The 11,905-nt window shown below is 31.0% G+C and overlaps 1 protein-coding gene across 1 annotated transcript in view; it reads right to left on the reverse strand.

The window, feature by feature from the left end:
- Nucleotides 1–4,120: 4,120 nt before the first annotated feature.
- The window catches only part of LOC106473534 (60S ribosomal protein L13a-like), an 8,010-nt gene continuing 225 nt past the window's right edge, over nt 4,121–11,905 (reverse strand). The window contains exons 2-6 of the mRNA XM_013934215.2: nt 9,464–9,536; nt 9,098–9,163; nt 6,719–6,966; nt 6,023–6,145; nt 4,121–4,245 (exon numbers count right to left, since the gene is read on the reverse strand). Coding sequence (XP_013789669.1) covers nt 4,165–4,245; nt 6,023–6,145; nt 6,719–6,966; nt 9,098–9,163; nt 9,464–9,536 — 591 coding nt within the window. The 3' untranslated portion in view covers nt 4,121–4,164. The remainder of the gene's footprint in view (nt 4,246–6,022; nt 6,146–6,718; nt 6,967–9,097; nt 9,164–9,463; nt 9,537–11,905) is intronic.

Raw genomic sequence — 11,905 nt, forward strand, 5'->3', positions numbered from 1 at the left:
AACAACATTGTTTTTAAATAAACGTAACTACGTCAACCGTTTCCTGCCAGGAACTTGTTGGTACACAGAGCGGCAGAAATATGAAATTCAATCCGCTACCAGTTTGTCTTTACTTTCTTTAATATATGCACCTTTCCATGTCGACTAAGTCATTTCTACTCAACAATCCTTATTAGAATACCTCACTGGTATTACTTTGTTCCTAAATGCAATGCAACAGATTTGTAAACCGTAAACTTGTATTGAATTATCCATGAAAAACATTTGTGTCTGTGGTCCAGCTATGCCTAGAACTTCCACAACTATTTATTTCCCCTCAAGTCACTTTACCGATCTCTTACCCTAGCCTGTGAAAACAGGTCACCATACTCTTGATGATGTTGTATGTAAATCCCTTTTCAATCAGCTTCTTTTTCTATGGTTTCAATAACTAAAGGCAATGTATCTTTAATTCAATACCTATTACGCGAGTCTAGTACAATTATCTACTGCTCATGACTATTTAACGTGCTTGTCATGTAGCAGTCTTTGAAGTGGCAATGTTTACTGAACTTTCAAGTATCAGTCGTTCTAGTAGCTATGTGTACCGAACTTATCACGTAGCAGTCTTTCAAATGACTATGTTTAAACACTTTTAACTAAATGTGATGTGCCATTAAAATAATTGATTACCACACAAAACTGTGACAATGATAAACTTGGATCTAATCTTAACAAAGCCTATTCTATAGCATATTCTTTTAGATATTTTTTATAAAACATTTCACAACTTAGAATACAAGAAGTCATAGGTTTAACCATATGAACCAATAAAATGTTATCAAAAAAGTACACTATATGAACATTCCAATTTATCACAACAGTAAAATAATTCTTCCAGCCAAAATAACTCCCATGGAAATGTGTAGTTACGGTAATCCAATGTCATATTTTATAGTACAGTATTAGTATCACTTACTTGCTGATAAGAAATTTCCATACCAGTTGAATCCTCAGGTGATTCTACTATTTGTATCTTTAACAAATAGTTGTCTGTTGTACAACTTTAAAAGTTCTGGTGAATATTTCATTTTAAGTGAACGGACATTTGTAAGGAAGAACACGATGACAATCGACTGGGAGAAACATTGTAGTTTCTTCTTAAATGTTGATAAACTGGAGAAGATATGTTTACTACGTTAAGTGTGGCAAAATTTTAGTAATAAGTACAAGCCTGTTGTACACAAAAGTATCTGTTCTCTAGATATGCTCATGAAATCAATCTGATAAATCAGAGTGTGAGCTGATGTTAATGTGGAGAATAAAAACATTTTTATCCATCGTACATAACATCCTCCAAAATACATATCTACAATTTCCAGTATCCATGTGTATCTGGTAGTCACTCTCCTACACCACAACTTGTAGCTAAACCAACTATGTAGAGTAAAATGAATAATTAACTAGACAACCCGCGACCCGTTGGGTCACCCACTATTCAGAGGTTATGAAGAAGTCAAGCTAATTTCAATCTTGCACCGAAATCAAGGTTTATTTTCAGATAATTTAATTAAATATTTCAATCCATTCCTTTTAATCATAATTCAATAAAAGATATTTGATTGTTGATCGCGAGCAAAAGTAAAAATCAATTTCATTTTTCAAATAAAGTGAAGTCGGAGTTTTCAGGTATTGTGATAAATTAGTTCATCATGTTGTGGTCTTTCCTCTTAAACCTTCTACAAATAATAAACAGTAACACTTTATTTTTTCTTCGAATTACCTACCATAACTAAGGCACATTATTGAGAAATTCTTCAAGATCTTGTTTGTGTCATCTTTCGCCTTTTAATGAAGATGGGAACATTGACAAGGAAATAGATTTGAACGAAGAAGTTTCGTAAAAAACGCGAACGGTAGTGGAATATAAAATTACTCATGCTAGAAATTTTCATAAAAGTGACCCGAAAAACGGAGCTAACTCAGTAACCAGTGGTCCGATGAAACTTCGTAAAGAGCGCGAACGGTAGTGTGAATGATTTTTTGACTGAGAAAATAGGCAAACAAACAATTTCAGAGTTTTAGTAGTATATAGATTTTTCAAGAACTTGTTTTTGTCATCTTACGCCTTTTAACGAAGATGGTAACATTGACAGTAAAATAATAGCCAATGCTCGGCCAGAAGTTTTCATCTATAAAATTTTGTTATAGACTTGATTTTTATTTTATTACCTTGTCTCCATTTCCAAATATTCAATAATATTGTAGATCCATTTTATTGTTGTTCTTTCTACGCGCAGATATAACACATTTTCATCTCATCATTTAATTTCTGTTGTGCATATACTGTTGTATAGAATATACTTTAGTTATTCATCACGTGGAAAACGAAGTTTTATAATAATGGAATGTACGAAAAGTGACCGAAAAAGTGGGCTAATTCTGTAATCTGTGGCCCAATTTTAACTAAACTTGTTTTATTCGGTTTGTATTCTCATTTCATTACAAATATGGCGGTATTGTGCGCCGTTTTTGCTGTGTTTAATTACAGACAAGCAAACAAACAATCTCAGAGGTTTAGTAATATATAGATAATTGTCACATCAAATACATAATACCATATTGAATGTTATGGCACGACACTTTGGCTCCCATCCATGCACATAGTTACATCCTACTTTGATAACAGATTAATGTCTTCTGAAATTTTGTGAAGAGGGACATACTGATTTCTTGGGAGAAACACACTAAGTCTTTTATAAGCCAGCACAGTGTCACTAGTTTGTTTTGTTAATTTAAAAATGCTTAATATAGTTGCATGAAAGTTGGTTTACACCTTCCACATGATATTGTACATGAAAAAATATAACTTGGGTAACTATTTGAATATTTGGTGATACAGTTTTTATATTTGATAACCATCTGTATATTTTGTAACCAAACAGTTTTCATAAGAAATACTTCCTTTCATCTTAGTTTCTTTATTATTTGCCTAAAATTATGTAAATGTATCAATAAAACTATAAATATTGTGTTCATGTTGTTTTAGAAACATTTTTCTCACCTCTTTGTACAAGATCCTACACACAACAAAACTTAATATTAAAATTTATGAAATGAAAATGGATTTTTTAAAAATATTATGGGCCTGAACAGGTTATTTTTATCAATTATTTCTATATGTTATTGTATCTTTACTTACTGAACCAGTTATGTACTGACTGGTAGAAAACACAACTCACACTTCCAATAATACAAGTGAAATTTTCTAACAATATTTATGAAGCTAATAATTATCTTTTCAGTAACTATGATTTTCTGGTATTTATGTCTAGTTTGAGCAATAAAAAATTTACCATAGACACAATTAAAAAGTTAGCATTGGAGTAGTTTACCATCATAGAACTCCTACCTTACTGTACTCACTACCATTAAGAATCCTTACATGAAGTCTTTTCAGAGAAGAATATTCCCTTAGATTTCAAACAGACATAATAAACTATAAAAACAATTTCCTATGTTTCGTAAACTTCATATTAGATTCCCTTGTTCTCTACTCATGAGAACTTCCACTAATTACTCTTTCAGAAACCATACATTAGTTCTTTTCACACTTTATTTACTTTACACTGATGAAGATAGACAAGAATCTTTTATATCCAATAACTTTTAGCCTCTAGTTCTATCTGATTTCAAGTTTAAGATTTACTAGTTACTGTCCAACCCACTTGCTGTGACATCATAAAACCCTCTAGATATGGTTGTAATCTTGAAAGTTAATACTCATAATTGTTTTACATATTGCATTAAGATGGTTCAATTGAAGTTATATTTTTAAAAGACCAATATTTCTAGATAAATAACATTAAACTCAGGCATAACTTAGTAAAATTCTCAAATTATACTTTAAGTTACCATTATAATTATGTTAATTTAAGAAAGCATATTTCCAAGAAAAGAAAAACCCTTCACATATTTAAAATATGCAAGTTCATATTTCTCAGCTTTACTGGGTAGAAGGAAAACAATAAGAACTTTTACAGACTTGTAGTGGAGGGAATTCTGGTATCTTGAAAACACTACTAACAGTCATTGTTATGATCTATAATTCATTTGTACGAGACAAAATACATCAAACAAGTCATCAAGTCTTGACATTTATTCAACCATTCTACATTTTTATGTCTAGTAACCATAACTCTCGACAACTTTCCTGTATGGCTCGATGACCTTAGCCACCTTCTGCTTGGCTACTTGAAGCAATTTCTACATAAATAAAAAAAAGTTAACAAAATTATAGTTTCTTCCTACCTATACCCTAAGCTTATTAAAATTATCACATACATAAACCAAAACAATTTTACATCAAAAGTTAGCTCACAATCAATAAAGATTTACTAAGAATTCTTTTTTCAAAATTGGCTTTTAGAAAAACAACTTTAGTTTGTTACTGCAAGAACAGAAACAACAAAGTAGCCTTGAAGCCAACCACATAGACCAAGAAATAAAACTGATTTTCCCTCAAAAACCCATAAAAATTCCCTTTTACAATCAAGTGCACTTACCGTCCATAGTGTTTGAAAATAGCAGGCAAGTGATTTTTTTACTTGCCTCAAAATTGTAAAGCGAGTAATTTTTACCACTCACCTGAAAAATAGTATGGCGAGTGATTTTAATCATTCAATAAAAAGGTTTTTTCTTCACGTTCGTGTATAATTATGTAGTGAATAAAATAAACAGTAAAAGTTCTTCTTCAGGTCCGTGTATAATTATGTAGTGAATAAAATAAACAGTAAAAAGTTCTTCTTCAGGTCCGTGTATAATTATATAGTGAATAAAATAAACAGTAAAAAGTTCTTCTTCAGGTCCGTGTATAATTATGTAGTGAATAAAATAAACAGTAAAATGTGTTTTTCTTTCAGGTCCATGTATCATAATGTAGTGAATAAAATTAATAAACTCAAAAAAGATCTTAATATATTTAACTGTGGATACATGCATTATGTTTGTAAAAGTTATGCAGTACTTAGTAATTCCTCAAACACCTTTAAAATGCACATTTGGTTATCAACATTTGCCAAAAACGGGCCTTACTAAATTTCTTTTTCTTTTACAAGTGAATAAAAATATTAGCAGATAATCAATGATGTTGTATAGGGTATGTTACTCCACCACCAAAGGCAGCACATTCATGAAATTTAGGGAGAGGCTGAACACTTGTTCTATTGAATATAAGCTACGAAATTGTTCTGCTTCTTTCTTTAGCATAGCACTTGAACATAAAAAATTGTCCTACAAGACACTGTTTGACATGAATATAGCCAGAGTTTATCTACTGTTATTTTCAGCATCAGAAAAAGTAGCCAAAGTCAGGTGTCAAATTAGTTATCAATGACACAAAAAGTGTCAAGGAAGACCTTGGACTAAACAATTGACAAGTAAAGCCAATGCATGATTTAAATCTGGTCAATTCGGCTACTATTTAAATTCATTCACAAATATCAATCTGATTTTGATATCCTTTAACATGCCTAAACCTTACATTGAACATGTGCATAATTAATGATAAATCGCCACCTGCTAGTATAATATCAACACATCAGCAATGTGCTACTCATCTGTAAAAATATTTACATTCACAGCCAACTCAGTTCAACATTTTTTTTTATCACATAGCCGATGGTATCTGGCAATTCCCACACTTTAAAAATGTGGACAAGCGTCAGCTCACAACAGTTGCCACCATTGTTTTACATGAATAGTAATTCATACAATAGTAAACTGTAGACCCCCCCGATTAGGATTAATACATGCTCAACAACAACAACCCCATGTCATGGATCATCAGTGCTGCAGTAATAAACAGCTGTATTAGTCATGATACGAAAATACAACTCGTCATGTGCTTAAACCATTTTTACACATGATTTCAAAAAGGGTTTTTTCATGTGAGTGATAATGACAAATTTACGTGCATTACCGTGCCTCTCAAATCCAAAGGACTGACTTGTGTGTTTTGTTATCAACTAGTGGCAGAACTTACCTGATCTCGTTTTTTGTCACTATAGTATACTGCAGACTTTGCTTTGCGTTTCATCTCTAAAGTTGTGATGACATTTTGGTATTTCCAACCCACTTCATGAGAAAGACGGCCAACAGTACAGAACTAAAACAGACAACATATCAGTTTTAAAATAATAGGTTTCCTTGTCATTTATGTAATCATCACAAAATTACTCTCAGGCTTAGATCGTTATTTCATTGTACTCATAGTAGGTAAGTTATCATCACAGAGTAAATTTAAAATGAAAGCTTTTATTTTGAAATCTCAACATGTTAAACTAGTTTTGTCAGAAATACACAAAAACTGATTGTTCTGTTTACATTTCTATTAAAATTAATAGTATCCTATGATGAAAAAAACATTTTAAAGTTTACATCATAAATAAATCTGTATATAACACTGAAATAATAAATAAGTTTGGTGGAGTTAAAGAGCCACACAGGTGAAAATGTCTCCCACAGAACTTTAATCATATAGTTACCAATTTTGTCAACAGAGGTCACTTATATATAGCAATACCTAGTTTGAACTGACTTGCTAGTTTTAAGCATCTTTCTTCCTTATCTTTTCACCATTAAAATAAAAATGCACACACTAGAATATATCAAACAATTTATAAACAAACTGATATTTTGGTGTCAAGTGGTAGACAATATTCAAATCTTGAAAACATGCCTTTCTTCCAGGACGCAACCTCATCACACGCAAAGCTGAGGGAATTACAACCTTCTTCCTCTTATCATAAGGTGGTGGGATACCCTCAAAGGTCTTAAGTCTTGAAAGGGCAGCTTCCCCTCGTTTCGTCTTGTGGGGCACCATTCCCCTAATGGTGCGGAGAAGGATCTTACTGGGAGCACGAAAATGAAATGGACCACGCTTCGGATTAACATTACACCGCTTCCTCAAGAAGGCAAGATACTTCACTAAAAACAAGGTTCTTATCAGAAAAAAAATGAAATATTTACATACCCATCTACGCTTGTCTCAATTCACAATGGTTTTCATAACAATTTAGGTAAAATGATAACATCATGTACAAATTTGGCATAAGTGAAGCATTCATAATGTAATATTTTAACAAGCCACATTTGGAAAAAGCAAGTTTTAAATATCATATTATATTCGTTAAATATATATATATAAAAATGGTTAGAAGGAACTTCACCTGTAGTAAAGTCAAGAAAACAGGAATCAAGTTCATAAAAATGACACAGTCCTTCAAGAGTCACATGATTTAACAATAGACAAGTCAATATGCACAAGTTTACTTAATTACATAATGTACCTAAAACAAAGAATAACAACACACAAAACAAACATCCTATAACTGGCTTTTTAACCACGTGATAAGAACACTTAAAAATTCAGCTAAGCTTGTTGATGTGAATACCGTGAGAAAAAAAATCAAACCTAAAAAAATTATTTCGTTTCATATCCTCCACGTGCAAAATTTATAGACTTGGCAATCTACATCAAGCAGCAACCGAATACAAATGTTGTAACTAGAAGAGGTAATTGTTTGCTTCTTTTTGTTATATGTTTTAAGAAAAACAAGTCTAAGAACTTATTTCAAAATAGCAATAATCTATATACATATATAATGTATAATAATTGAAATGTGATTACTTTACAAAATACTACTCTACTAAAACACAGCCAAGACAGGTCACTTTGTAAAGGCTAAGGTCAGTCTTGCATTATTGGATATGGTAACACAAGTGCACCTGTGTCACGTCACTAACTTCTGTATTGATAGCCAAGCACGGTTGATAGGTCAATACAATAAAAATATATAGATGTAGAATGTTATGAGATTTAAGCTATTTAGTCTAAACATTTGTGTTCATGTTATAATTTGTTATATTCTAGAATGAAAGAGGCATAATTTATATTTATTTCTGGTGGTTATTAGATTGGACAAACCGACCGAACCCGTAAAGAGTTTCATTAGTGAAAATAACAGATAAAATAGTTTGTTTTCTTAAGAAACGTTTGTTAACTATCTGGACATTATCAAGATTTCACAAGTAAAATATGGAAATTTTCTGATGCATAAAAATATTTTTAATCTTAAATTGAATATTACTTTGCATGACAGAAAGGCAACATGTGAAAAGAAAAAGACATGAGAAAAACATTGCTTAACAAACTTTAAGACTTATAAAAAAATTACGATATTTTACATATGAAAGCATTGTAATGTTTACTCATAATCTGCCAAATTTAGTTTACATATGCTTACTAATTTAAAAGTAATAGCATGAAAACTATAACAAGCACAAAATGGTTATAAGATTGGTTCAACGGACCGAGCCCGTACTGAAAGAGTTAAAACATTGGCTTTCTATTGGTTATAAATATTATATTAAATTTCAAAAAGAACTATTAATAAGTTGTGAAAGAGAAGGTTATATTTTCTAGGTTATGGCTCTGTAAACAAACAAGATCGAAGGCTACAAAAATTATGCTTTGCCAGAGTGGTGAAATTATGAACAATTTACATTATATTTTATACTTCTCCAAGTGGTGGTATGTAAATTATATACAAGTCAATTCTCATACTCAGAGGTTGAGGATTTTTTAAAAATATTTAATTAAAAACTTCTATAATATTAAAAATTGATTCAATAGCTACATTTTAATGCTAACTTTATTTGTGTAGAATGATAATAAAGCAATTTAATTAAATTTTCAATGTAACTAAGAAGCAGTTAACATGCACATTTTAACCTACTTGTAAATTTTCAAAATTTCATATCACTAGTCAGTTTAGAGTTTACCTTTAAAAAACCTTGTAACACTCATTTGTATGAAAAATTCAAAATGAAAAGTACTGTCAATTTCAGCATGAAAATCACCTTGCACTCAGATTAATTCAGTAAAGGCTTTAGAAATTCTTTGACACATTTTCACTATAAATTATTTATTAAAAATTCAGACTTTTTGTGTACATGAACCCTCAAGTTTTCAACTGCCTGATGAAAAACACTGGCATGTACAAAGGTAAACAATTATCTTTAAAAACACTAAACTTTCAAAAATATAAATACTCACACTTGTTTCTAAAAAAGCTTCCAGAGATATTTATTCCTTCACATCTCACAACCACAACTCTTTGACCTGTAACACAATAAATCCATGTTAAGATTCCAATACTGGAATATATTAAGAATAGTATAACCATAAAGCTTTCTCAGTTGGTAGTGCATGTAATATGAATCAGTGAAATCATACCAAACTGTTCTCATCATTGAAACCAAAATGTCTAGGTAACACTAGTTTAAGCCCAGAAAATCAATAACAAATAAAGCTCATGACAGTTGCATGTCCTTATTTCAGTGCATTATACACACTGGAAAATACCCATTATTTTATTGGATTGCACATTCATAATACTGAGTACCTACTTAGGACACTTACCTATTAAGAGAGTTTTTGCAACAACAGCAGCAAGGCGACCAAGGAGGTGACCTCGGCCATCAATCACAATAGGCTGAAAATCAAAAAATAATTAAGATAGTCAAAGGTTTCGTACAAGTAAAATGTCAAATCATTGTGAAATTAACCAAAAAAGTGCAGATATATTAATTGTAAAGAAGATAAGCATCAATCTAACACTAAAAAACAATCTAGTACATTTCAAAGAAAATTCAGTGTTGTTTGTTGCTCAATATTGGACCTAAAATATCTAACTTTGATATTTTCTTTATTCAACGTAACATCACAGTGATTTTGCCTGGTAATGTGATCACCATTTTGACAAAGGGGGCAAACAATAGTGAAGCCAGTACAGTTATAATCCAAGTGCTTCAAATGGAGTCTTCCTGTGGCAAACTGTATAGCAAAAACTACAGTCAAATTTTAACTTCATTTTTCTCTAAAGCAACATTTTCATGGTTTTAACATAACTCTACAGGAATAAGAATTTATTGATGAAGCAATGACAATGCTAATAGGACAAGTATGGCATAAAGTTCAAAATCACAACTTCAGGTAGTGCTAAATTATCAGAGGGTAAATACTTAGTTAAAGAGATTAAGTTGGTGACCATGTACTAAATACATGTATACAGCCAGAATAAACAAAAATAGTTAATATCGCTTCAGCCCCAGTTGCAACATTAAGCCAATATTTGACTCAAGAATTGTACAAACTAGCACAGACATCACTCATTATATACAATGCCTTCATCCAAGTTTAAAGAGTGCAGCATAGACTCTAACAATCTCATCAATGATTGCCAAAATTTTTTCACCAAGTTCACGTGAAACTTGTATCATGCTCTGAATGGGTAAAGGACCTTGCAGGATTGTATAATGCTTTTTCACAGTCCTATTACATGTTCAATGTGAATTTGAACAGATGATATTGGTATTGGAACAATTGAACACTCTACTCTTCACCATATCTGCAGGTTTGAAACAACAAAAGATTGTCACAAACACAAATGAGTCTAGACAGTGAACAAGTGTATGGGATTCCTTCTTTGTCACATCATTTGTTTGCCCCTTTGCCTTGGACATTACATTGTGGGAGGGTAAAATTTCCAATCTCAATAATGAGGTAGTAATAATTAATATTAACTTTTGATGAAATCAAGCTACCTACTTAAATCAAATCTAAAACTGAACATGGCAAAAAGTTAATTATTTAAATAAATTGGTCTTATTTATGAGAATTAGAATGCACCACTTCATCAGTTTGATATAAATGCTGTTAATAATATTTAATTATCTCCATTTCAACTAAAGTAACCTACGAGAGCACATTGCGAGTTTGGCTACAAACAACTATTTTTAACAGTAAAAGATAATTCTGCTTTCTCAACAGAAAATTATACCTTCAACCTCCACTGCTTATTTCTTACTATCCTATAAGAACAGAACAGCTAAATATAGGTAACAAAAACATTTCAATAGGAAAAATCCTTGATCAATTCTTAAAGCTGTCTCAGTTGGTAGTGCATGTTAGGAAATCATCAGAACTCAGAAACAAATTTCATCATTGACAGCAATTTTTCAGAAATTTTTTTCCTTTCCTCATCACTAAACATCCAATAGCTTATTTAACCCTTTCACAATGGGAGCCCCTTCAAACACTTTTCTGCACTTGATTACATTTCAAAATAATTTAAACACCTTTAATATCACTGTATGTGAATTAAATTAATATTATAATACGTGTTATGATTCGAGGTTTTATTTTATCCAAGTTTAAAGTCCTTTATTTCAAAATAAATCTTTAAAACTAATTAAAACTTAAGATGTATTGTCACGTGCCCAAACCAAAATGCATATCTAGTTTTTTTAAGTATACCTATGTACTGTATGTGCTATTTACTCTCCTCCACCTCTAACTGTCGCTAAATGAATTATGTAGGATAAAATGAATAGTTGATAACTATGTCACAAAATACACAATTCTATGTAGAATTACACTCTGTAAAATGAAGTGGCTTGCGCATTTTAACAATAACGTGGGGAAAATACATTGTGGTTAATGGAATAAGCGAATGATAAGACACATTTACAGGCCTAAAAAAGTTAGTTTGCCTTTGCTCTATGCAACAGTTACTAAATTGGATCACACGTTAATTTCCTCTTCATATTACAAATCACATGTAACTTCAAGAAATGCTTCAGGTGAACTCTTACTGTTTTAGGTTTAAGATTCAACGTCAACACCTATCGGTCTAATCCACGTATGTCTATACTCGTCAGGCTTAACTAATCTTTACGTTAAGTAACTAGACTACGATGTATTACTACATATATATATATATATATATATATATATATATAAAAAATATATATACATAAATATTAAAAGTAATTAATTTATTTCTTACTCTATATGTCTCAC

The sequence above is a fragment of the Limulus polyphemus genome, unplaced genomic scaffold (assembly GCF_000517525.1).
Source record: "Limulus polyphemus unplaced genomic scaffold, Limulus_polyphemus-2.1.2 Scaffold6255, whole genome shotgun sequence".
Lineage (NCBI taxonomy): Eukaryota > Metazoa > Arthropoda > Merostomata > Xiphosura > Limulidae > Limulus > Limulus polyphemus.